The 27,815-nt window shown below is 46.3% G+C and overlaps 1 protein-coding gene across 2 annotated transcripts; it reads left to right on the top strand.

Moving 5' to 3' along the window:
- Positions 1 to 645: 645 nt before the first annotated feature.
- Positions 646 to 22,073, top strand: LOC133355242 (arrestin domain-containing protein 2-like). Of its 2 annotated transcripts, none has more exons than XM_061572620.1 (7): positions 646 to 2,354; positions 7,666 to 7,750; positions 8,869 to 9,016; positions 12,454 to 12,556; positions 13,608 to 14,084; positions 15,022 to 15,230; positions 16,574 to 22,073. In XM_061572620.1, the coding sequence occupies exons 1-7, from the start codon at positions 2,036 to 2,038 to the stop codon at positions 16,631 to 16,633; spliced, it is 1,401 nt and encodes a 466-aa protein (XP_061428604.1). In that variant the 5' UTR covers positions 646 to 2,035; the 3' UTR covers positions 16,634 to 22,073. The 2 variants fall into 2 exon arrangements, with proteins under 2 accessions (XP_061428604.1, XP_061428603.1); XM_061572619.1 differs by having other exon boundaries at positions 7,663 to 7,750.
- The last annotated feature ends 5,742 nt before the right edge of the window (positions 22,074 to 27,815 follow it).

The following is a 27,815-nucleotide window of genomic DNA, read 5'->3' as shown; positions in this document are numbered from 1 at the left end:
CCACATTGTCCACCAATGAGTGACAATCCCACATTGTCCACCAATGAGTCACAATCCCACATTGTCCACCAGTGACAATCCCACATTGTCCACCAGTGAGTCACAATCCCACAATGTCCACCAATGAGTAACAATCCCACATTGTCCACCAATGAGTAACAATCCCACATTGTCCACCAGTCACAATCCCACATTGTCCACCAATGAGTAACAATCCCACAATGTCCACCAATGAGTAACAATCCCACATTGTCCACCAGTGACAATCCCACAATGTCCACCAATGAGTCACAATCCCACATTGTCCACCAATGAGTGACAATCCCACATTGTCCACCAATGAGTAACAATCCCACATTGTCCACCAGTGAGTGACAATCCCACAATGTCCACCAGTGAGTGACAATCCCACATTGTCCACCAATGAGTAACAATCCCACATTGTCCACCAATGAGTCACAATCCAACATTGTCCACCAGTGAGTGACAATACCACAAAGTCCACCACTCAAACCCATTCGTGAGTTGAACAACGATCGCCCCCACACCCCCCCCAGCCCCCACCCTCGAGTTCCCCCCCCCCGCACCCCCCACTCCTCGCGCATGCGCAGTGAGCGTGTTTACGAGCTCGCCGCTCCTTTATAAAAGAGTCTAAAGCGAGCATCAACCACGCAGCTTCTCATCATCATCATCGGCGGCGGCGGTCTTCTTCTTTAGTTCTAAGATCCGCGATTCAACGTGCGGCTTTTAATTTCAACCTCCTCCCCTTATTTGTTTATAATTTTGTTAGTCGCTTATTTTAATTTTTTTTTTACGTTTTAATTTCACCTCAAGAACGCGTAACCTCCTCCACCGCCCCCCCACCCACCGCCTCATTGTTAACATCAACGCGAAATGTAAATTAAATTTTTATACAATTAAAAGTCCGAGCAATTAGCGCTTACATTGCTACGTTCGCTGGGAAGTTAATTAAGTTTGACGACTGTTTGGGGTTTTGTTTTTAAAGGGCGAGGCGCGAGATTAGTTATTTAAAACGGAGCTTTAAAAACACCAAATACAGTTTTTGTACGTTTTTAATAACAGTCGAACTTAGCGTTAGTATCGTTATTGATAATAATGACGATGATGATGAGATAAAAGTGTGTCTCGTCACATAAAAACGTATTCGCAGGTCGCTTTTGATATTTGAAACTTGCTTTGATTCGCTGTTAATTGGGAGTCGAACCGTCATCGTTTTTAGTCGTCATTAACTATTAATAACTATTAATAACTATCATTAACTATTATTAACTATTAGCCTAAAGCACTGTACAGCTCGTAGCATAGCTGTAATTTTTTATCGCGCTTAATCCAGTTATCATCTCGAGTTATCATCCAAAGTTATCATCCACAGTTATCATCCAGAGTTAGTTATCATCCACAGTTATCATCCACAGTTATCATCCAGAGTTAGTTATCATCCACAGTTATCCACAGTTATCATCTCGAGCTATCATCCAGGGTTATCATCCCGAGTTATCATCCACAGTTATCATCCAGAGTTAGTTATCATCCACAGTTATCCACAGTTATCATCTCGAGCTATCATCCAGGGTTATCATCCCGAGTTATCATCCACAGTTATCATCCAGAGTTAGTTATCATCCACAGTTATCCACAGTTATCATCTCGAGCTATCATCCAGGGTTATCATCCCGAGTTATCATCCACAGTTACCATCCAGGGTTATCATCCAGAGCAAGTTATCATCCACAGTTATCCCGAGTTATCCTCTCGAGTTATCCGTGAACGTTGCGCTCTGAGATTTTACCAGTAGCAGCAGCAGGATGATGATGATTTGGACGAAGATCTCCACCCAATCCCAATTTTGGCGAATGTCATGAACGACCTCGCTCTAAACGACAGCGACCATCGCGTTTAACACGACAGGTCACGGACCATACCACGAACCGTGGTATTAGCTGGCAGATTTCCCACGAAAATTCATCCGTCACATTTCATTCATCATCCATCAATTCTCCACCGACTCGCCACCATGGTGCTGGGACTACCCGGGCGCATTCGCGTCCGCGTTCTTCTCGACGACTCCGAGTCACCGGCCGGTGTCCGTGGGTCCAGGGGGCCTCACGAAGGGCCCCACGCGGTGCGTGCGGGCCACGAAATCCGTGGCCGTGTCCGTGTGGTCGTGACGGGTGCCCCGGTTCGTGTCCGCCGCCTCTCGGCGTCTGCCCGCGGACGAGCGCGGGCGAGATGGAGCGAGACGCGGAGCGCCGGCGGAGGGTCGAGCACTGCGCACGCACACACCTACGGCGAGGAGCGGGAGCTGTACGTGCAGGGGTGCCAGCTGATTGGGGGTGAGTTGGGCTGGGTGGTTGGTGTGGTTGTGGGGGGCTTGTGGGATGTTGGTGGGGTGATTTTGGTGGGGTGATTTTGGTGGGGTGATTTTGGTGGGGCGATTTTGGTGGGGTGATTTTGGTGGGGCGATTTTGGTGGGGCGATTTTGGTGGGGTCATTTTTGTGGGGTCATTTTTGTGGGGTCATTTTTGTGGGGTCATTTTGGTGGGGTCATTTTGGTGGGGTCATTTTGGTGGGGTCATTTTGGTGGGGCGATGTTGGTGGGGCGATTTTGGTGGGGCGATTTTGGTGGGGTGATTTTGGTGGGGTGATTTTGGTGGGGTAATTTGGTGGTGGTGGTGGTTGGTACGTCCACTCTGTACGGGCAGGGGTGCCAGCTGATTAGGGGTGAGTTGGGCTGGGTGGGTGGGTGGTTGGTGGTGGTTGTGGGGGTGTGTGGGGAGAGAGTGTGAGGCTTTGTGGGATGTGGTGATGTTGGTGAGATGTGGTGATGTTGGTGAGATGTGTTGAGGTTGGTGGTGGGATGTGGTTCATGTTGGTGGGATGTTGGTGATGTTGGTGAGATGTGATGATGTTGGTGAGATGTGTTGATGTTGGTGAGATGTGGTGATGTTGGTGGGATGTTGGTGGGGTGATGTTGGTGGGATGTTGGTGATGTTGGTGAGATGTGGTGATGTTGGTGGGATGTTGGTGGGATGTGGTGATGTTGGTGGGATGTGGTGATGTTGGTGGGGTGATTTGGTGGTGGTGGTGGTTGGTACGTCTACTCTGTACGGGCAGGGGTGCCAGCTGATTGGGGGTGAATTGGTCTGGGCTGGGTGGTGGTGGTTGTGGGGGTGTGTGGGGGGCTTGTGGGATGTTGGTGGGATGTGGTGATGTTGGTGATGTTGGTGGGATGTGGTGAGGTTGGTGGGATGTGGTGAGGTTGGTGGGATGTGGTGAGGTTGGTGGGATGTGGTGAGGTTGGTGGGATGACTTGGTGCTGGTGGTCAGTACGTCTACCCCCCCCCACTCCCCCCGTGGGTTATCTTGGTCCTGGGAGTCTGACCCCGTGGAACTCCAAAAGTGAGGGGCAACCTGGCCTGGTGGTACAGGCGGTCGTGGTGATGCCACCACCACCACCGCCGCTTGCTGGCGAGTGGTGGTGGTGGGTGTTGTTGTTGTGATTAGTGTGGTGGGGTAGCGCGGTCCGCGCGTTGCGCTATGAAACCCGGCGACCCCAGTTCGATTCCCGCTCAGAGCTGCAGAAGCTGCATGCTTTCGAGAGATAGCAAATAGGAACACATGCCCAGTGGTGTTACTGAGCCTGTGTGGAATTCCTGTGACAGTGGGCAAAGCTCTCAATATGCCAACATGATTGCTCCCACCACCGATATATCAACGTCTGACTCTGCTCACAACAGCGGTTTCCGTATGTTGCTTTAGTCGTGTCTATGACGCAGGTTATTCGTGCAATGCGACTGTTTAGAGCAGCATGTATTCGGAAAACAAACCCCGAGTTACAGACGCATTGCTATGGAAAGGAAGTTGGCCTTTAGGCAGGACGCTTCGCTGGAAAGGGGGGTGATGCTTGCAGATGGTGGAGACTGATAATGATAACGAAGACGCCGACTGTAGAGACAAGGAGCTGAGCTTCACGTGGATCTGATTGATGGTGCTGGCTTGCCCGAGGCATTCATCCAGCAGTAGATCGTGGATGATAATCTGAAGATTTCACCCCCTCCTCCTCCACCCAGCGGCTTAGTTAATTGGTACAATTCAAGGGTGGTCACGATGTGATTCAAGAATCTTGTCACAATTGTTTCATCTTGTGTGTATTCTCGTTTGTCTTATTCGCGTGTAATTTTAACTTGCATGCGTTGTAAATTAATTGGTTATCACACGTATGCTTACATATGCATGCATCGTGAGTGTAAGCTTCGATTTTTATTCTTCGAGAATCGGTGCATCGTTAGATGCTTATAAAAACAATCATTTCTGACTGCCTACGCACGGGAATGTATTTTATCTACCCTGGAGGGCTAACGATGATGAGCGTACATGTAGTTAATTAAATGCATCTATACACTTGTGTAACGCAAGTCCTCACGACTTGAAGTTATTAATTTACCAACTCTATTTCATTAACTACCCTGTTTACACGGACTGATTTTTTTTCTGCCTATTTTACAACAGACTTCTTGGCAATTGTTTAAAAAGATTAGCTTTCAAAATATACAGCCGGCTCAAACCAGTTTGACGCTTGGCACGAGGAGCATGACATGCTGCCATGGATTGCTGCAAATCATGAACTTATCTGCGTATTGTTTTGTCAGCTTGTTCGTGGTTTTAAATATAAATACATCTCAAGCTTCGAGATGCCCCCACCGACGTTATTTGTTTGAGTTTTCAATTTGGACTGCCTCCCGCGCAAATGGATCCCTTTTATATCGTTAAAAAAACCGGTTAGCGTTTTTGAGCGTGCCAAATCGGTCTTTAAAAAAATATATATAAATAAATCGTATTGTTTTTATGATCTCACTTCAGAAAGTAAGCTTGGATTAGCATGTTTCTGGCCCATACACCTCATAAGATGGTCTGTACTGCTGTGGTAGTATAATTAAGTTTAATAGCATTACTTAATTTGGAAGTGTTCATGACTAAATAAACTGCAAAAATGTATGTTTAATGGACAAAAGTGTAAATAACATGGAATTCTATCAACCTGATTGCTCTTTAGGCATCAATATTATCCAGTAGCATTTGGTGAAGAGGGAAACTTTGACTGGTTCAGAAACTAAACTTTTAAGGAAGCAAGTTAGATGATAAATCTTTCTTGACTGCGATGCTATGCAGAAAGATAGTGGCGGTGCAAGGGTTAGCATGCACTCACTGACTGCACTGTAGGAGGCTCTTTTTTAAAATTCCAAACATGCAAATGCATTCTCAACCTGCAATCTCAAATCCAGTTTATAGAAGCTAACGGTGCAATCGTTTACAGAACATTTATTCTCCTGTATTCCTCTGCAATGTGGATTTGCAGAGTGTACTGTGTTTTTGTGTGGTTTATGTGTTTTTTTTCTCACAGTGCTTGACTCACTTAGGAGGGGAAAAAAAATTCCCTTCCCGTGCAAGTAAAGGTCATGGCAGTGCGTCTGCCAAAAATTCTAACATTTTATTGCCCTGCTAGACAACGCACTGTCCTTTATAAACACAGAATCTTGTAGGTGAGTTTCAATTCTGCATCGTTGCCCCCCTGTTTGGTGTTTGTAGGTGACTTATTTAGATTATGCAGTTATGTTGTCAGCGAAGCGGTTAGTGTAGCGGTTAGTGCTACGCTGCGCTACAAACCTGACGACCCGAGTTCGATTCCCGCACACGGCCAACACCAGTGACGATTATCTGAACCGGTCCTCTGCCTCCTATAGGTCGATTCAGCCTCACATGAGTACCTGGTGCGGTGTGTAAACATCGTCACTGGGGAGACAAAGGCGGTCGGGCGTGGTGCTGGCCATCCACCCCCTCGTGTGCCACAGTGCTGGCATTCATAGTTGCTCGTTAATAGCACTTGCCCCAACAGTCTGTTGAGGCTATACGTGGGGATCTTTGTCTGTTTATGTTGTCAGGACAGTATTTTTAAACTGACCCATCCTCATCTGATGCTGACTTAAGATCTGTGCAGTATGATAATTGGTTCTTTACCCTTCTATCTGGCAACAAAACTGACACCTTTTTACAAGGAGTCATGTTTGCATAGACCGCAATACCTGCAGTCATAATACAAACAAAATAACATAACTCTGATAATGTGCACTGTCCTTGAAGTTGATTGGTCCACACCCGAGACAGCTTTCCTTAGAGCCTAGTCTCATATGGGTTGGACCAGATGACGCCAAAAGGCGCACGGAAAGCTGTCTCGGGTGTGGACCAATCAACTTCAAGGACAGTGCACATTATCAGAGTTATGTTATTTTGTTTGTATTATGACTGCAGGTATTGCGGTCTATGCAAACATGACTCCTTGTAAAAAGGTGTCAGTTTTGTTGCCAGATAGAAGGGTAAAGAACCAATTATCATATTTTTACTGGCAAATGAGGTTCCCATAGTGTAATCTGTGCAGTACTTTGACAAAAAAGGAAAGGGTCAAACATCCAAGATACTGTACAGGGACCTTCCTTTAAGGAGCTTTGAGACTCAGGATTTGCATGATAAATTAGATATTTACTAATTTAATAAAAACTAATTTTGGAACATGCTCTGCCAGGACACAGCATAAAGCTGCTGATACTGAAAACCTGGTGTCGTGTTCCCATAAATTCACAAAAAAAAACCTTCAAAAAAGCTGACGTGCAAATGTTCTTTGGCTCACAAATCCCTCCTTTTGGGCTCGGAGTGTTTATGTCGTGAGAAGATCTGTATGTATGTTGAACTACTTTCGTACCGTATGTAGCCAACCGTGCTAAGGTCTGTTGCGTGGACTCGCGTGGATTTTTGATTGACGAGACGAACCACTGTTACTGTACGATCATTAAGCTGGACTTTGACAAATCAACTTCCGTCGGAGGAACTTCTGGCTTTTGGGGACCCGGGCACATGTGGATGGTGCTAGGCCATTATCAATAAAACCACTACAAGGCCTAACCCAGAAAACAATAATGGATCATTGCATTTGCTACGAAAAAACATACGTTTTATGCTGGGAATAATTTTTTGTCTGAAATGGGCGAAGCAACACTTGGAATGGCTTGGAAGAGTAGAATGTGGCTGGTAAGGAAGGCGTGGTTTAAGCGCGGTCTAAACAACTGCCACGATACGTAACGACTTGAGGAGGCACTCGCTCAGCAGTGAGTGGGAAAAGAGGGCTGCATGTGTGTTCACTCGTTACACACACAAGCGCTTGCCACAGATGTACCACAGTACCTTGCTGATCTCGTCAAAGAGCATAAACCATCACGCGAACTCCGGTCATCCTTGCAGCAGCAGCAGCAGCAGCAGCAGATTCTAGATAAAATATCGAATAAAGACGGTCACGGCATCGTGCGCTTTCAGGTGTGCTTCTGTGGCTGTCTGGAACGCTCTTCCTTCCAATATCAGGAAGGCACTCGGGCTATGCACTTTGAAATGTAGATTGAAAACTAATTTCTTTCTAACTGCTTTTTGTGTTTAGTTTGTCCTTCCCCCGCACCTCCGATTAGCTACGTACGGTGCGAAAGAAGTTGAACGTACTTAATGATTTGAAATGTTGACTGTGAGGTTGTCTAGCTTTGCGGGATTTCCCTTGCAGCGCGAGTTGACGGTGCGGCTTGTTGTTGTATCTGATGGTGGCAGCAGGTTGCGAAAGAGACGGCGTGGAGGATATCACGGTGCTGCCGATTGGAAAACACTATTTTCCCTTCTCGTTCCTGCTTCCGCTCGAGTGAGTTTGCACCGTGAGTGAGAGTCAAAACCGTCGTGATGGCATTTCCCATCAATCGAAGGAGAAAGCTTGAGTCCGGTACTCGGCTCCAAAAGAGAATAAAAAAACTACTGTTGATTTCTGACAAAGTGGGATACTTGCTTTAATGGCCACTTTTGGCAAAAAATACAATGCACTTTGTACTCGTGAGTTGTGAGCAAATTAACGTTTTCAGTTTATTGGTATTTACTTTCCATGACAGCCGAGTTTTCATTGTCTTCATGCCTTCCCCAGATCAGGCGTCAATGCTGTTTATGAATAACTAGCTTGTTTGCCCGTCCAAGGACGGGCGTATATTGCAGTAAATCTGAAATATTCAATAGAAAAATTGTTCAGCTCATGAATATTAATGAGGATGGGGGGCTCATGTGGAGTGACGTCACGCGCGGGACACGCACACAGCCTTGTTTGCCTCGTTATATTAGTTGCTGCGTTGATTGCTTTATTAGCTTTACTTCCCATAAAGAAGGGTCAAAATGATTATGAATGAGGGGGGAGGGGTCCATGTGGAGGACCCCATCTGTTCATGATTATTAATTAGGGGGGCTGGTCGACGTGGAGTGACGTCACGCGCAATACAGACCCTCATGGCTAATATTAGCAATAATAACAATCAATAATGTCATTTATCTACTATAACCAATGTAACATTAAGTTAAACCGTCTCCCGAAACAAGTGAGCATTGGTGGCTCGTTTATTGGGCAGCTTTGTAGTGGTGAAAATTCCACATTCACATGGTGGGGGACCCATAACTAAAGGTTCCGATGCTGATAACGATAAAGCGAAGTGATCTTAACTCTAAATTTCGATTTAAAGCTTTCGTGACTGCAGGGATTCATCTTCTTGGTTCTTTCGGTAAAGTCACGTAGAAGGGAAATAATAAAATAAAAATAAAAAATGTTTTATTATGTTTTATTTTTTTGTATTTTATTATTTCCCTTCTACGTGACTTTACCGAAAGAACCAAGAAGATGATCTTAACTCTGTGCGCTTCGTCGATTTGTCCTGCCCTCCACTACGATCTCTCGCCCGCACGCTAAAGCTAACGGTACCGGACTTTCGCCTTGTCCGCCCCCAGGCCCCTGCCCACATCCTTTGAGGGGAAGTATGGCAGCGTGCGCTACTGGGTCGAGTCGAAGCTGCAACGTCCGTGGTTGCCCGTGCAGAAGACCCGAATGGAGTTCACAGTGCTGGAGAACGTGGACGTGAACACGGTCGCGCTGCTGGTGAGTGAGGGGCCTCGCACAGTCTCCACGTGCACTCTCCTCAGTCAGTCCGGCTTCTCTCTACCCTGTGCTCAACCTCTAACTCTGTGTCTTGACGACTTTCCTCTCCCGGGAGAGGTGGGGAGGGGAAGTGGTCTAAGTGGGGCTCTCGGATTCAAGGGAGTCTCAGAAATCGCCAAAGGGGGGGGGGGGGTGGCGTTTTCTCGCCAAAAAGGGGTGCCACGGTGGAGAGATGTTTACTACCTCGCCTGGTATGCAGGAGGTTGTGGGTTTGATCCCGACCCTGACGATGCCGGTATATTTGGCGTTTGCCTGTCTCTCCCCGTGGTTACGTGGATTTTTGTCTGGGTCAACCGGTTTTTTGGCTCCATATTTTAGAAACATGCATTTAGAGTCTTTGGCTTGTTTACAGTTTTCATCTGATAAGCCACTTCATTTAACTATTATCTGTGTCCAGGTCTCTTCTGAAAAAGAGCTAAAGAGCTCAGTGGGCCTTACCTGGTAAAATAAAATAATTTAGTTTCACCCTTGGTGGCAACAACGCCCTTCTCCCTGTTTATTCTGAGTCTGCCACTTGAACTCTGTCTGTACCGTCCAACACCCACGTTCCTCTACCTTATCGGCATTGCATGTCTCTCGCACTCTGTCTACATGGCCTGACATCTCTCTCTCACTCGGTTCTCTCCATTCAATGCTCCGGGATAAAATATTCGTGGTGGAGCGCAGTGCCTGGCGCACCGAGGGATATCTGAACCGGTCCTGAATATCCCCTTTGCCAACGTGCTGTGACCAGCGAGGGGGAAGTGGTCAAGCAACCGCCACAACCACCGACATGATGTTGAGAGGACTTTGGTCAGCAATTCATTGACAAAGGGTTGTCAATGATTTTTTAAAATCCACAATTGACTGCTCTTCGGTCAGACCTCAACCTCGTACTCTCCTGACCCTGTCCAACCATATGCAAGCCCGACCGCTTTTGTCTCCCCGTTATCGCTGTAGACACACAGCCACGGCAGGCATTCGTATTAGGCTGCGTCGACCTAAAGGAGGACCACACCTTCGATTGCCATGGTTGGCCACGTACGGTGCGAAGTTCAACATACGTGGTCAGAAATCGAACCTAGGTCGCAGGGGTCAGTCGCATAATTCGTTGTATCAAAGTGTCTACTCTCTATTGGCGGTGCTGAGTCGGTGATGGAAACTCCACATTTCTATGGCGGGACCAGTCCCTCCCAAAGGGAAAAATCACTGTTATTGACTCTGGAGGGATGATAATGGTGGACCGAGTCGATCTCTGCAACTGTCTCGAATGCTTTTTATTGTTTTATACTTATATTATTTTATTATTTCCCTTCTACGTGACTTTACCGAAAGAACCAAGAATATATCTCGAATGCTATTCCTTTCCAGTGTTAGGAAGCCACTGGACCTATGCACTTGGAAATCCTCTAGATTGAAAACTAATTTCTTAAGAACTGCTTGTTGTGTTTAGTTTGTGGTCCTTCCCCCACACACCCGATTAGTACGGTTGGCTACGTACAGTGCAAAAGATGTTCAACATACATACATGCGTGGTTAAACATATAACCCAGTAATGTCTTTCTGGCCTTAATAGGCGCTCGCTAACCACACTTGTTCTGCAATGCTAAATGTGGGCGATCGTTGCCTTTGTCCCATGGTTACATTCTGATGAGGCGGGGGGGGGGTCGGGATCTAAAGGTCATGGGGCCAGACAACCCCACGAGTACGGCACAGATGTTATCGTCTCTTGTGTTTACAAATTCTATCTGTTCTGCGTTCAGAGTTCGAATTCTAGAAAGCGCCCGCCGGCTTTTGTGCGAGTCCAACTGGAATCGCAGCTGGAAAAATTGCAAAGGAACGAGAGGCATCGGCCAAAACGAGACTGAGAACTTTGACCCAAAAATCACTGTGGTCTTCGTGCCAAGTTTTCGTACGAAAATTAAATAATACTTAGTCGAGAGCGCAGTAAAAGTCTTAGCCGTTCTATTTACGTGCGTGTGTGCGAGTCTGTATCTGTAACACGTGTTGACATGTCGCAGAAATCCCCTCCGTCTGTGCGTGCCCATTGTCTAACGATTCAATTAATCGTTATGATTGGGGCCCAGGATTTTTATTCAATAATTGAGTTTAGTTATTTTTCTTTAAGTTGTGGTGAATGTAGCACTTGGAGTTCCTGCAGGGATTAAGTTAACCTTTTACATATATGAATACAAATGATAAATTATCATACGTGTGGTCCGATGCTTTGTTGCGAGCCTAAAAATTCATTTAAATCGATGCGCCACAAAATGTCTTGAAATAATAATTCGCATCATCTCCCCTTATTATCTGTTTTTCTTGTCCTTTGCAAATGGTAGGAATTGTACATTCCCATAAAAGTAGCCACTTTAAGTATAGAACAATCACTGTTGACTTCCAGTAAAGTAAAACTCGGTTTGTCAACTCCAGAGGAGTGATGATCGTGATGTATGGCGACCGTGATGTACACGCGTGACCTGTAACCAGGATTTGAACTTACGAGCTAATGATTATCGAGCGCTCTTAACCATACTACCACACAGATTAATTTAAGTCAAAGTCTAAACCAAACTGTGTTACTGTACAACTAATAATTCCTAAAACATTACGACCAAAACATTCATTGGATTGGTGTTTTATTTCCAATTGTATTTTAATCTTGTTTTAAGTAAAGAAAAAAAAATAAAGCTGCACGCAAAATGTTATCGCTCGCTCTGATAAAACCGCCGTGCCTGCAACCCAAGCGATTCCCACCACCAGAAACATAATGGAACGGCAACGCGAGAGGCTTTTCGACTTCCCGCGTCGCGAAACATTTTCCACTCGCCAAGTCTCGTGGGAGTAGTGGGGCTTCATGTTTACACGCTACCTCCAGAGAGTATTTTCGTCTTGAAGTTTCCATAAAAAAATAACCCCAACACCGATTGAGCCCTCCACGGTGTTCTGAAAACAACGCAGGGTAATTAGGTATTGCGGTGAAAGTGAGCTTCCCGCTGATGTTGGCAGTTAAACATTGCTTGAGTAAGAAATTCTTCTGGGGTGGCCGGGTAGCTAACAGCTGCAGTGATACTGTGGTCAGAGACACCCCGAGCTTGCCACCGCAAACCCCTGGGTTCGATTCCGTGTTTCATCTGCCCGTGATATAAACCAATTATACTCAAGCGTAGTGACTTGATGATCTCGGCCCACTCGCCAATCGCTGCGCAACAAACAAACAAAACGCATTTTCATATTTTTTCCATCGCAAAAATATTTGCCTGTTCTGCAGTTCCCATTTCTTCAAAAGCACATTTGTCAGCAACTTGCTTGGACCATCTAAAGTGTAATTGAAATGTAGCATGCCTGTAGAGTTGTCTATACCTTTTTAACCCTGGACCTTCTCCGCTGTGTCTCCGTAGTCGCCTGTTCGCGAGAGTAAAGAAGAGACGGTCAAGTGCTGGTTCTGCATGTCTGGCTCCGTCTCCATTGCCGCCAGGATCAACCGCAAAGGCTTCTGTCCCGGTGAGAGGCGCGGCTTGTGATTGGCCGAGGCAGAGGCTGCTCGCTGGCAGACGGTGCCCTACAAGAGCCACTTGTCAGTATTTGGCAGATAGTGGCGATTGAATCCGCCTTGCAATACAATACGATGGTTCTATATATAATGTTGAAATGGGACCTCGAAGTTCGGCCGTACGGAGAAAAACCGTGGCCGTGTTTGCTTTAGAGAGAAAGGGACGGTCATAGACGGGCGTAAAAAAGGGAATTTCTTGAGCCTTAAGTTTGAACAGGGACGGAGTCAACAACAGCACGGATGGTGGGAAGAGAGTTCCAGATGATGGGGCCTCCGTTCATTTAGCCTCGTGGTCACTCTTGATCGGATGGTAGGGAGTGGGGGGGGGTGCGGAAAGGAACGAGATATTTGGTAGTTTTAAATTAACATAATCCGGTTATATTGATTCGTTCAGTTACTTATTTATTATCCGGCTTGCGTGGTATTTTAAGATGCACTAGGCCACCATCCCGTAGACTCTGCTTGCACGACCTTAATGGCAGAGGTCGCAACCGGGTAGCCGATACCCGTACCCTACCCGATACCCGGCTACCCGTACCCGGCCGGGTACGGGTACCCGTTTGCGATCCTGGTGCGGCCGGGTACGGGTAGACCGTGAGTCACTGGTGAGTAACCGTTTGTCACTCATTTCCCAACGTCTTGTCTCTTCTCACAATTCAAGTTCCTAGAATCAACCCACCCGCGCCTGCAACATGGCTTCATCCCAGAGGTCGCAATCAGGTACCCAATACCCGTACTCTACCCGTACCTGGCCGGCCGGGTACGGGTAGGGTACGGGTATCGGGTACCTGATTGCGACCTCTGGGATGAGTACGGGTATGGGTACCCGTTTGTGACCCTGGTGCGGCCGGGTACGGGTACGGGTAAGGAATCAAAACCCGTTTGCGACCTTTGCTTAATGGGCAGCAGAATCGATATCGGCAGCAGAATAGACAGCAGCAGCGGCACCCCCTTGGATGTGCCGCGGGAGACTGACCGTCTCTCGCCGTCTCTCCGCCACAGGCGAAACGATCGACATCCACGTGGAGGTGGAGAATGGTTGCCCCCGTGCGGCGCAGACGCACGCCGCCCTCTATCAAACCCAGACCTTCCGCGCAAAAGGCCACTCGCGGACGGTGCGCCAACTCATCGCCACCGCTACCGACCACAACGGCGGCAACAACAACAGCAACAACAACTTGGACGCGGCGAACGACGGGCTGTTGTGGCACGGGTCTCTGCGCGACAGCCTGGGCATGGTGCCAGCACGCCAGAGGAAGGATTTCCCGCACCCGTGCGTGCGCATCCCGCCCGTGTCGCCCTCCATCCAGAACTGCGCCGTGCTGAGCGTCGAGTACTCGCTGTCCGTGTGGGCAGAGGTACGCGGCGCCAGCGCGCTCACGGTCACGCTGCCCGTCGTCGTGGGGACCGTGCCGCCGCTCGGCTATGCCGGGGCGCGCGTGGGAGCCGTGGCGCCGGCGATGATCGACGAGCCCGAAGGTGCGTGTGTGTGCGTGTGTGTGTGTGTGCGTGTGCGTGTGTGCGTGTGTGTGTGCGCGTGTGTGCATGTGTGTGTGAATGTTGTGCGTCGGATTCGCGTCTCGGTCTTCCTCATCTCGTAGGTGCCACGGTTGGCCAAGATGTTAATTGCCTCACCTGGTATACAGGAGGTCATGGGTTCAATCCCCGATCTTGATGCCTGCTGTATATTTGTTAGGAGTTTGCATGTGTCTCTCCGTGGTTGTGTGGATTTCCCACCCACATTTAAAAACGTGTGTCTTAAGAATGATTTAGCTGCTTTAAATGTCCACATGATGAGCCACCTCTTTGAGCTATCATTTGTGGCCAGGTCGCTTATGAAAGAGAGCTATACAGCTCTCTGATTACTTTTCAATATTGTGTGTCCAGATTTAGTTGGCTTCTCATTTGTATTTAAACGAATTTCACTTTTTAAGTCTGTCCAGATTGGTTTGACAGGAAAAAGCTTCCGATGCCTTAGATGATTGACTTAGCTTCAGATAATTGAGTGAATGTCCCGGTGAATTGTCGGGAATTCGCGTTGGTTCGCGACTGTGTGGTCGATGGTCTTCGACACTGCACGTGGCCTAAAAGTGCACCTGGCCTGGCACAGGCATCGTGGTGACGTCACCGTCACTTCGTGGTCTGGTCGGTGATCCCGCAATCGCACGTCGTGATTTCTAGAATCTATTTTATTGTCCACTCGTGGATGTCACGGTGTGGACGGGTATTCCGTAAGACGTGTGGATTCAATTTGAACGTGGCCCGTTGTTTTTGCGGTCGATTTATTTTAATCCGGAACCTTAACACCTCCCGATTGTTTTTTTAGAACGTGTACGACCGCGACGCGGTTTTCGGATTGCTCGCAGAGAGCGGCGCGTTCACCCGTGCGTCTCTCTCCTTTCAATCGTGTTCGCAGCTCCTCCCAGCTACGACGAAGTGGTGTCGGCGACCTCAGAGGGCCAGGGGGTGGTGCCTGCCCGGGTGGTGGGGCCCGGGGCGGGCCCTGAGATGGGGGCGGGGCATCGGCCCTCGGGACGGCCTTCCCGCCGGAATCGTCTGTCCACGGCGCGAACCCAGGCCTTCCTGCAGGAGTACAGCCTCTGCCCTCCGCCCGTGTACTCCAAGGTAAATTTCGATTTAAAGCTTTCGTGACTGCAGGGATTCATCTTCTTGGTTCTTTCGGTAAAGTCACGTAGAAGGGAAATAATAAAATAATAAAAATGAAACATAATAAAATTATTCTCACGACGTTTCGGCCACAACGCAAGCAGCCGTCCTCGGGTGAAGAACAGGGCTGTCGGAAAGACAGCGTCTGAATGAACACCACCATGCTCAGCAGCGTATAGTTACGTGGAATCCCTCCCCTTCCGACAGCCCTGTTCTTCACCTAAGGACGGCTGCTTGCGTTGTGGCCGAAACGTCGTGAGAATTATTTTATTATTTTTATTATTTCCCTTCTACGTGACTTTACCGAAAGAACCAAGAAGATACTCCAAGGTATTTAATGTCAGAATTGACATTAAACACATCGACATCTGGAACTCAGAGGTCGCAATCGGGTACCCTATACCAGTACCCTACCCGATACCCGGCTACCCGTACCCGGCTGGGTACGGGTAGCCATTTGCGACCCTGGTGCGGCCGGGTACGGGTACGGGTAGGCCGTGAGTCACTGGTGAGTAACCGTTTGTCACTCATTTCGGGTAGGGTACGGGTAGGGAACGGGTACCCGTACCCGGCTGGGTACGGCTGGGTACGGGTACCCATTTGCGACCCTGGTGCGGCCGGGTACGGGTAAGGAATCAAAACCCGTTTGCGACCTCTGCTGGAACCTAACTCGTTCGTAAGTGGATTCGTACTGGAGAAATCTGATGAGCTGCAAAGCTCTTTGTTTTTCACAGATGTCCGATATGGGGCGGGTCAGAACGTTACAACAACAAACATTACAAAACACGATAGGAGTGCAAAAGTATAGCAAAGGTAAACAAATCGCTCTAAAAAAATAATTTACAAATAAAACTTAACGATTTTTATCGTACCAGGTAAAGCCCATTGAGCTATTAGTTTATTTTTCAGATGCAAACTGGGCACAAATTATAGCTCATTGAAGTGACTTATCACGTGGTAATGTATAGCAGCAAAATAATTTAAATAATTTAAATGTCACGTCTAACAAACGCTGCGTGGTGCTCGATTTCTGGCCACGGTTTAACATCAGCGGCGCGCAATACATTAAACTTGTCCTGTGCCCCCCCCTCCTTCACAAACCTGCACTGACAAGCATGGTGAAGTACGGTTAATCAACCACCCTCTGCCCCCCCCCACGACCGGCATGTCGTAGGCGGAGCCTTCGTTCGGGAGTTGATTGACTAAAGGACTTATAGTCGTACACATACAAACACTCACAAATACCTAATTAAGTGTCAAACTTTCTAAAACTATACCCCCATTTGCGTTTGTCTCCGCAGGAAGATCCACACCCAGTCATCAGCGGCTTCACAAAATCTTCACACAGGCAAAACCACTGAATGGAAGCCAACGCTGAGAAGAAGAAAAAAAAATCAACACCTGCCACTCCACTCGATGAGCACAGGGGAAGTGTTGTTGACCGTACGCCGGAGGTCCCCGTGGTTGTTTCGCGACCGGCTGGACGACGCTTCCAGGAGAACCAACCGCCGGAGTTTTCGCAAACGGGGGGGAGAGACCTCTTTGCCTCCCCGGAAAAATGTGCCACGGCCTCGTTATCGGACGCCTGCTGCAGAAGAAGCCTTTTGGGGGCGGCCGACTCCGATGTGAAAACGTGCGCATAAAATGCAGTCGCTGGCCGTGCCTGATGATGTTGAAATTCTTGCCGTAGTTTTAATGTCTCTTCTGCTCTGCGGATGAAGTTATTTCGACAAGTGGCAGTGCGGATTGCATGCAAGCATGCAAGCAACGAAAAAATGCGTGAAATGGGCACGAAAAGACTCGCTTCGTCGCACAGTTCTTTGAGCCTTTCGGATACGACACCAAAGTTTGGCGCAGGAACACGTAAAGGGGCGACTTCTTCAGGGCGGATACATTTTGGAAGAATTAAAATCCCTGGTGAGGTTCCTCGCTGTAATAAAGACAGGAGGACGTTCTTCCCGTGGTGTAGGAAGACCTCAAGAACACTTTGTGGAGGACCCTTTTTTGAGCAGCATAAAACCAAGAGATGGCCATCACCAGCCCAGATGCCAACAAGCTGCTTCGAGAGAGAAAGGCTTTTCAGAAAAGGCCTCTCGTCCGCCGTTATTTTTGTTTTGCCCCGGGTGTTTCCTCTTGTCGATGGCTCCATGAGCCTTTGAAACTGGTGCGGCTCGCCTTAAAAGCCACGGAATGGTTTTGCGAACAGGAGCCTTGAATGTTTGAGCGACCTCACAGAAGTCCTGGTGCGTGTGTAGCAGAGACTGCAATGTAAAGCCGCCACGGCTGTTGAAATTTGTGAGCGGAGGTTGTCTCAAAGATGGCAGAACGAACGTTTTTTTGTTACATGGAGTAGTTTTTTCTATCACCCAATTTTTACCCACTTTGCTGCTTTATGAGGCTCGCGTCGTATCGGAACGGCACTGTAAGCGGACGCTCTGGAACTAATTCACTGGGAAACGCTTTAATGGGTTCCTCCTAGCCCAACACCATACAGAGCTACTTTTCCGCTCTCTAAATGGTGCCCCGCCGTGTGCCAGTCTTGCGATAGATCTATGCGATCTCAACCAAATGAAGGTAACAAGCATTCGTATGTGACTGCTGAGAAATTTAACCGGTGGCTTTTTGTATTCGAGCTCTGGAATTTCATTGGTGCTGGTTTCGGTGGTTTGATATGGCCATTTAAGAGCATCCTAAAAATAATTATAATAATCCCTAGGTGACAATGCATGGCAAGACATTGCCAGCCAGTCAACTAATGGCTGGCTCTATGCAGCCAATGGCAGTCCAGCAAGTCCTGGTGACATCACGAGTGTTGGGTCGGTTGTCATTTGCTGGTCATGACTTTCAGATGGTTGCGCAGTGTCGTTCCATCCATAATACAGGTTTTTTTTGTTATTATGGATGATATTGGTCGCGAAAGCCTACGTGTTAAAAAGTGTCGTGCCATGTTTTAAAACATTTACTCTTTTTTACATTGGCATAATTGCACTGAATTTTTTTGTGGTGTTGCAATAATAACATTGTAATCCACCTGCATTGATAGTAACAGAAAATGGTTCTAATGAAGAGTGTCTTAACGGTGATTGATTTCATTGATGGGAGTTTTGACATAACGGTTTAGGAAACAAAGTCTAGCCGCATAGGCAGAAGATACTAAAGTAATGCTGCAGGGAGGTGGTAATGTAACAGTGTTAGGTGGTGAAACGCAAAAACGATGATTTGCAACTTTTAACCTCCCTTAGCAAGAACATTTCTTCACAGTCACATTTCCACATGAAAAGGTGGCTCGTGTTTAATTAAATTTCACTACAAACATGAAAGAATTGCTTGCGGCATAATCTCCAATAAGCATAAAGAATTGTGAGGAACGCTTCTTGAAAGCATGAAACGAGTTTGTAAAATATAAACGGGAGTGTAACAGGGGGTTTATAAATACAGGCACATTGTGATCTTCCCATTTATAGACGCGACGTATTTTTGCGATCTATCTCAGGTTTATCGAATGATTGTAGCACACGTAGCACCGTCTTATAGTTGGTTTCTTTTCGGTAATAAACTTCCACCTAAATTTGCACTTTCCTTTGTAAACGCAAACTGCGAGCTTAGTTTTATTTTTTCACAGGTGTTTTTTTTTCAATGTTCCGCTGCTATTTGCCAAAAAATGCCCCCCTTGTTTTGATTGAAACGAAGGTGTGTACAAATATTACTGGCCTTAACTTTATATTTTTTTTATTTGCACTACTATAAGCTATGAGCGTGGCTTTAAAACTGTACAGTTAAAGAACGTACTCTCGTTTTAACACACCATACACGTTTAACAAATACAAACCCGGTATTGCTTCCAAAGATAAGCAAACTGCATTACTGTACGGTGGAAGCGGTGATTTTTTTTTTGTCACTGCACGCCGTTGTTCACGAAAGCGGTCGTTGGAAACATTTTCAGAATGGGGGGCGTGCGTACGTACTAATGTCAGGTTTATTTTGTTTATTGCCACGGTCGAGAGGGGTAATTTTGTAGCCAATTACCTGCCACGTAATCTCATCTCAGTCTTCCTTCTGCCAGATCCCACGGAGGGCTGGAGTTGACATGCACGCGTGCATCCTTTCACGGCGGATCTTACGATCACGTTACCGCAACCTTCCCACGATAGGTCTTCCCTGTCGGTCACCAGCCCCCGTGGGTGTCACTTCATTGCCCGTCTTGGGTGACGATGTCCCTCCTCCAACCTGCACCACGTGTCTAGATCGAAAACTCATTCTGGATTGAAAACTCGGTTTTTTTAATAATTGCTTTTGGTGTTTAGTTTGTCCTTCCACTCGCACCTCCTATTCCTGATCACATCTGCATCACTTAATTTCCAAGTTCTATTCCAAACTTCTGCTAAGTTTACCTTGCCCATCACGAGCAATTCCCAACCTACTCATTTTCTAACATTTACTTTTAGTCTTCGGTAAAGTCACGTAGGTAAAAAATGAATAGCTGCTAATCTGGCTGTGACGGTCCCACCTGATGACGGAGACTTGTGTTGCCTCCGAAACGTCGTGATTTTCATTGATTTATTTTATAATTTTTTATTTCATTTTTTACCTACGTGACTTTACCGAAATAACTAAGAGTATGAATCCTTGCAGTCACGAAAGCTTCAAATCTAGAATTTACTTTAGTCCTAAAAATGCACTCCTAATCAGCACGGTCGGTGTGATGTATTGATCTATAGCAATGCAGCCCGTCGCTCTATTGTGCTGATTTCTGTGATGAAAGTTTCGTTTTAACTTTTTCTTGTACGCACATCTCATTCTGAATAGTGTTTTACTGCCCCGTGCACATTAATTATGTTCTTGTTTCATTACCATTTCTAACGTCGTCGAATTACTATGAAAACATATCGTGTATAAAAGTAATAATATATAAGCTAACAACATATGCAATACTGTAATGTTATAACCTTGGTTTTTTTAAGCTGGCTTGGAATCCACTGGATTGCTGTCTCTGTTCCACAGCATGTGTTGGTAGTCCGTGCTCCAGTTTGTGGAATTCCACGCCGGTATTTCACGATAACAGCCTGTGTGTGTGCGCGTGTGTACGCGCACGAAGCTCGTGAGAGAACAAAGCAATGTGTGGTCAATTCTAAATATATCCAAAAAATAGTGCAGTTTTCATTTTGTATTCAAATCTTAAGACGTGTATAACTGAAAGCCACTGTTAGGTTTTGAACAATGATGTTGAGCGTCTATGCGCAGTTTAGAAAGCATTCCATTCACTAAAAAGTGGAGTATTCTCGTATTTGCCACAAAGTGGTATACTATTTAATCAACCACCCAAGGGTTGATGAGCTGATTCAACCCGAGACTGGGATTTGAACACGCGACCTTTTGATTGTAAGTTGAGCACTGACCACCGTGCAGTTGAAGATCCCCTTCGCCCACATGCAGGCTGTTGTGTTGAGTGTCGTTAGCGAGCACTTATTCAGTGCTGGGCACGAAGAGATTGTGTGTCACGACCAATGCCAAAGCCTCAGCCGCCCTTCTATTATTACACTGGTCAACACACTTTTTCTGGCACAAGGTATTCCAATGGTTTTAATGTAATTTTGGGGTGCTGATTCCAAATCTGGCATCAGCTTTTGTCTATGAAATCAGGTTTTTGAGATATTAAATATTGCATTTTCAATAAAAACTGCAGAAGAAAAATATTAAATGTGGATATCTACATAAAATGATATTATAAACACACTATGCTAAAAATACAGCACCATATTTTAACACTAAAGCAGTCACTGACTCGCAACAACTTTCCAATCATAAGTGACGGAGTTAATTTCGGGTAAAATCAATGAAAATGGGGTATGCCGATAGCATAAAATGAGATGTGATAGAGCAAATCTGAGATCAGATTTGGAATCGGCACCCTGAAATTAGTCTAAAACAGCTGCAAAAGTCCAGGCCAGAAAAAAATATTTTTTTTGTTGTTGACCAGTGTTATTATTTTCAGTGCTGATGCTTTCGCGCCCGCACAAAAATACTGTACTCCTTTAAGACGGGGAGTCAACCTCGGGGGAGACCAAGGACCGGTTCATGTGTCACTCGCCAGCGATGTTGGCATGGCTGGGAATAGAACTTGGGTTGCCAGGGTCGTGTGTTTTTATACAGAAATTCCCCCTATAACCTGAACAGACCGTTGGTTTCAAGTGCTGTTAGCGAGCACCTATGAAGGCCGGCACGGCACACGACGGGGTGGGTGGCAAACACCACGCCCGGCCGCCTTTATCTCCCCAATGGTTATGTTGACACATCACAGCAGGTCATTTGATGCTGGGTCGACCTAGGGGAAGCCCATGACCGGTTCGGATAATCGTCACTGGTGTTAGGCGTGAGCGATTAATGATCGAACTCGAGTCGCCGGGTTTGTAGCGCAGCGTGCTAATCGCTGCACTACCGCTCCCACACACGCACATCAGATGGCTGATACAGATCTGCGGGTGGATTTTATTCAAGTGTTGTATATGTCTATAAGAACACCCGCAGGCATGTGCAAACATGGTAAGTAGATTGCTGCTGTGCCTAGCATTGTGCTCTGGTGTGTGTCATCCGTACCTACATTTGTTGATTTGGTATGTGCTGTTTGTAACTTGGGGGGGATGGCTAATCGTGTCTTGATTGCTGGGGACTTAACCATTCCACGTGTGTCTAAGAGACGCACACCACTCCTGTTGTGATTTCTATGCACACTTGTAAATATCACGCAACAGGTCGTGACCACTTGAAGGATTTTCTAAATAAAGATGTAAAGTGCTGAACCAACGTGGTAACTGCAATTGTTTCAGTTTGTAAAGTATGCCGTGTGTGCAGACGCGACATTCCCTGTAACACACATTTGCAGTGGTATGGCAAATGCTTATGAGCACCTAATTTAGGCTGGAATAGGACACGAGCGGGTGGCGTGGCCAAAAACCACACCTGTTGCTAATGCCCACACACTGCATCAGGTAATCATTTTCAGGCTGAGTTGATCTCGTGGAGGTTTCTGCTATGCCATTGCTCGCCACTGATGTTAGCCGTGAGCCTGTAATTGATCCGGGGTCGCTGGGTTTGTCGTCGTGCATTGTGCAAATGACTGCACCAAATCTGCCTCCTTCCGCTCCGAACATGTCGTGGTTCAAGCGGACATCGTGATAATCACGCTTGCAGTCTGCAAGACGGAAATTCCGCAAGTCTGTTACCGACCTATATCTGTCGGGATTTTGCGGAGGCGTCTTCCGACTCGCCCTTGGGTTTCACCCCCTTGCCCAACGTTCTGTCAACAACGAAAACATCGGTTTGCAAAAAAATAATGAATTGCGACCCTAAATCGTGATTATTTATGGCATAGCGAGTGGAGGAGGGATGAGGAATTGCGGGGTTGGGGAGACCGCGAATTCGTTAGTCCACCTCCAGCACTTGAACACATCGCGTTGGAACGTCGCACTCATTTACACGCACCTTGACAAAAAATGTGCATATCAAGAGGAATTTAGCATATTTATGGTAAATGCAGATATAGGGAAAAAAAAAAGTCAACATACATCAATGTACAGCAGCCTCCATTAAAAAAACAATGTTTAATCCACTGCTGGATAAGGGCATCCTCTACGTGGTTACAGCTCGGCTCGTCTGATCGCAATTCGCCACGCACGTGGTGGCGCAGAAGTACAGTACAACAATTGTGTTTTTGTCGCAAGTGCCCTCTTGCCTGCCACACACACACACGGCAGCATAACCACCACGGTCCGATGCGTGATGATTCTCGTCACCTGTCCGAACACCCTACGGGCTCCAACTCTTGCAAAGCATCCGAAGAGATCTTTAGCAATGTGTTGCATTTCGGGTGATAATTTTTTTGGTAGAGGGGGGGAAGCGGTGGTGGCGTTGTTGACCTAGAGACTTGGCCAAAGTCGTCCTCATTTCACCCTAGGGAGGGAACGGGGGGTGGGGGTGGGTCACTCGGTTCGCGTGTATATAAAAAGTTACAAGCTCAAATACCTCGAGCCCACAACATTAAGTGTATTTCTAAGAACCGCGGCTATCAATCACTCTCGACGCGTGACAGCGGGTTTGCCTTCTCGTCTCGGTCAGGTTCTAAACGGGATATTCGTGCTCAGGCGAAAACACGCGGCCCGTGTCACGCGCTCCGTCGAGCACTCCAGGGTCGGTGGGTTCGTCCGTTCTTTTTTTTTTGTCGTGTGCTGCTTGCAGCCGGGAGGGGAGGCCCGATGAGAGATGTTTGTGGTTGTAGCGTGTCGGGTTTTGGTGTGCAAGGAGGTTGGTTCACAGTGGGGATTCATGATAGAGAAGTTTTGTTGTTGTTGTTGTTGGTTGGGTTAGATCGCGTAAATATAAATGTGTTGCGAAACGCACCCACCGCTGCGACTAATCCTATCGGTAGCGTGTGCTGAATATTGTGCGATGAACATCATCTAAGTGTGTATGTTGAACCTCTTTCGCACGCTGCGTAGCCACCCGTGGCAATCTGGGTGTGGGGAACGACAACAAACGAAAACTATACTCTCAGGTTTTTTCGGTAAAGTCACGTAGGTAAAAAATAAATAATACATTTCTATAATAAAAAATAATAGAAAAAATAATAAAAATAAAAAGATTTTTATTTTTTATTTTATTTCTATTATTTTTTCTATTATTTTTTCTTATTAACCTACGTGACTTTACCGAAAAAACCTGAGAGTATTAATTATTGCAGTCACGAAAGCTTCAAATCTAAAACTGAACACAAATAAACATCCCACTGTTTGTTAACGCTGACTAACCCAACCAATAATAAATCGGCACTGCATATTCTCAGGTTAACATGATCCATTGTAATTTAAATGACTACACGAACACCCTCGGGTCTTCGCACGTGACAGGCTCACGATGCTGACATCACCTTTATCGCCTGGTGAAGCTGGTTGCAATCACCAGCGAAACGTCGTACTCAATTGTAGATGTGCTGATGTAGTAACTAATCGGCACGTGTTGTTTACGTGACAACCCTTACTAAATGGCCGTGTCGGGTGGTGCTGAGTTAACGACACATTTCGATTTACGCGATCCAACCACCCCAAAAAACACTTTATTATGGATAATGTTCATCTTCTTGGTTCTTTCGGTAAAGTCACGTAGAAGGAAAATAATAAAATAATAAAAATAAAACAATAAAATAATTCTCACAACGTTTCGGCCACAACGCAATAAGCCGTCATCTGGCTTGCGTTGTGGCCGAAACGTCGTGAGAATAATTGTATTATGTTTTATTTTTATTATGTTATTATTTTTATTATTTATTATTTTATTATTTTCCTTCTACGTGACTTTACCGAAAGAACCAAGAAGATGAATCCCTGCAGTCACGAAAGCTTTAAGTGGATAATGTTGGTCGTGAAAGCCTGCTACGCGTTGAACTGAATTCACAGAAGCCTCAGTTTGAGGTTCTGAAACGCGGTGTTACTCTGCGGTCTACGGTGTGAGATGTAGACTCACGTGGTGGAGATCCACACACTTATAGACAGAACCATAAACTCACAGCGAACCAGAGGTAAAACGTGGCAACGCAGCAAGTGGTTTCTTGAACAATCTGATCTTGAGTGTTATTTAAAAAAGAATCAACTTTGTTCAAGCCCATGCATGGCATGAATACTGCTACGGAACTCTGGCGTGGATTTCTCCAAACCGGAGCATGGATTGTTATGTTTTTGGTAGACAACTCCAGGTCATTGGATTCTGTCCTTGCTTTGCGCATTGCTTTATGAACAATATGCGCCTATAAAGGGCTCATGAGACGTGTCTTTCATCCCCCATAGAAGTTTCAGTAAACATGTTGTTGGTACGCGTTGTTCTGGAAGAAACCTCATAGGCCAGTGGCTGTCACGACATGATCACCATCATCCCTGCAGGGTCAATAAAATGTAAATTATCTTCTAGATTTGAAGCTGCCCACTTCAGCATTTGTTTCTTGCTGTGGTTGTCCCACCTGATGACGGACGCTTGTGTTGCGCCCGAAACGTCGTGATCTATTATTTTATTTCTCTTCTTGGTTCTTTCGGTAAAGTCACGTAGAAGGGAAATAATAAAATAATAAAAATAAAACATAATAAAATAATTCTCACGACGTTTCGGCCACAACGCAAGCAGCCGTCCTCAGGTGAAGAACAGGTCTGTCGGAAAAACAGCGTGGCTGAAACGTCTTGAGAATTATTTTATTATGTTTTATTTTTATTATTTTATTATTTCCCTTCTACGTGACTTTACCAAAAGAACCAAGAAGATGAATCCCTGCAGTCACGAAAGCTTTAAATCGATATTTTATTTCTATTATTATTTCTATTATTTATTTTTATTATTTATTTTACCTACGTGACTTTACCGAAAACACCCAAGAGTATGAATCCTTGCAGTCACGAAAGCTTCAAATCTAGAGTTCTTTGATCTTCTCTGTGTGTTTAGTTTGGTGTCCTTCCCCCGCACCTCCGATGAGCATGGTTGGCTACGCACGATGCGAAAAAACTTCAACATACATAACATACAACATTTACACTATGAGACATCTCCTTTACCACTGGCAAAATATAGTAGTAGGTTTTTACAAAAAACTGACACCTTTATACAAGGCATCATGTTTCAACTTCAAGGACAGTACATATCATCATCAGAGTTGTTTCTTTTTGTTTGCATTTTGACTGCTTGTGTTGTGGTTATTGCAAACATGATGTCTTGTATAATGGTGTCAGTTTTTGTACCAGTTGAAAGGGTAAACACCTACTACTATACATACAACGATTCATTGCCACTTTAATCGTCGTTTACTTCACGCATCATGTTCATGCACTACTATCATCCTTATCAACTCATCTCATCAGATTATTCTGGCTGTTCAAAGGGGTGCCACGGTGGCTAGGAGATGTTAATTGCCTCGCCTGGTATGCAGGAGATTCGTGGATTCGATCCCGACCCTTACGCCTGCTGCTGTATATTTGGAGTTTGAATGTCTCTCTTATCATCATCGTGGTGGCTAGGAGATGTTAACTACCTCGCCTGGTACGCAGGAGGTCGTGGATTCGATCCCGACCCTGACGCCTGCTGCTGCTGTATATTTGCAGTTTGAATGTTTCTCTCTCTCTCCCTGTGGCCGCGTGAATGTTTCTCCTGGTATTTCCCTCCGGGTATTTCCCTCCGCACTTAGACGCACGCGTTTCGAATGTTTGGCTGCTATGCATTTACCACGTGATAAGCCACTTCGTTGAGCTATCATTTGTGGCCAATAAATTCACAGCTTCAGTGTGCTTTACCTGGTAAGATAAAAAAATAGATATGGAGTTTTATTTATATATTTCAAAATAGATGTATTTACCTTTCCCATATTGTGTACTCCTATCGTGTGTTTGTATTGGTTGTTATTCTTAAGTTCTGACCTGCCCGTATTGGGCATCTGTTAAAAAGAGCTTTATAGTTCATCGGATTACTCCTCCAGTGTAAATAAATGTTCCGATTCCTAGTGACGTCACGAGACCGTGAGTGATGCATGAGGCTTGAGGCCTTCATCCAGCAGTGGATAGATCATTGGCTAAAAACCACGTCACACGGTATGCTTTGACTACCTCCGCGATGTTGAACAGGCACGGATCTCTGCGTACGAGACCTCACTAACCCTCTGCGCATGCAGTGCGTGTCATACATTCTGACCGCACGTAAAAATAAATGAAATATCCTGTTACAACAATAATAAGTTTAGTCACTTGCCTATGGGTGTGTTTTTTTTTTTACGTCTGGCGTATACGGCAATGTACTGCATACAATACAGTGGTGATTATTCTTATTATTATGACCATACTTCACCACGCTGGTCAATACGCCATGGGGAAGCGGTCCAAGATCGGTTCAGATGCCACGCATCTCAGTGGGTAGCACACCGCGCTATGTATCAACCCGGCTACCTAAGTTCGATTGCGGGTCACGGTTATTGGCACACAAAGTTCTTGCCACACGAATGAACGAGAAAAAAACACTCGCTGATTTCGTCAAGGAGCATAAACCATCATCACGCGAACTCCGATCATCCTCGAAGCGGATTTTGGCCGATTGCCATCAAACAAAGACGGTCACGGCGTCACCCGCTTTCGGATGCGCTTCTGCGGCCGTCTGGAACGCTCTTCCTTCTAGCATTAGAAAGCCACTGGGAGCCGTGCACTTTTAAATCGTCATCTGGAGTGAAAACTCATTTCTTGAGAACCGTTTTTTCCTTCCCTCGCACCTCCGATTAACCACGGTTTGCTACGTACGGCGCGAAAAAAGTCAACATTCGTAACATACAACATACATGACAACATACACGACAACATAAATAACATACAGTGGCGAGGGATATACTGGTAGGAACCTCCTGGTTACACCAGCCCACAAGGGATTATTGTGTCCGTCGTGCAGGGAGGGGCTGGGTGGGGAGGGTGGGGAGGGGCTGGGTGGGGAGGGTGGGGCTGGGTGAGGAGGGTGGGGAGGGGCTGGGTGTGGAGGGTG

The sequence above is a fragment of the Lethenteron reissneri genome, chromosome 50 (genome assembly GCF_015708825.2).
Source record: "Lethenteron reissneri isolate LAM-NWPU_2019-01 chromosome 50, ASM1570882v1, whole genome shotgun sequence".
Classification (NCBI taxonomy): domain Eukaryota; kingdom Metazoa; phylum Chordata; class Hyperoartia; order Petromyzontiformes; family Petromyzontidae; genus Lethenteron; species Lethenteron reissneri.
The sequence above is the reverse complement of the archived record's forward strand: the minus strand, read 5'-3'. Positions and strand labels throughout refer to the sequence as shown.

What these genes read in the sequence shown, in the direction of transcription:
- LOC133355242 (XM_061572619.1), top strand. Translation starts at nt 2,036, where the DNA reads ATGGTGCTGGGACTACCCGGGCGCATTCGCGTCCGCGTTCTTCTCGAC. An exon ending in CCGCAAAGGCTTCTGTCCCG is followed by an intron (nt 12,557 to 13,607) that starts GTGAGAGGCGCG and finishes TCTCCGCCACAG; the next exon opens with GCGAAACGATCGACATCCAC. An exon ending in CTCCGCCCGTGTACTCCAAG is followed by an intron (nt 15,231 to 16,573) that starts GTAAATTTCGAT and finishes TTGTCTCCGCAG; the next exon opens with GAAGATCCACACCCAGTCAT.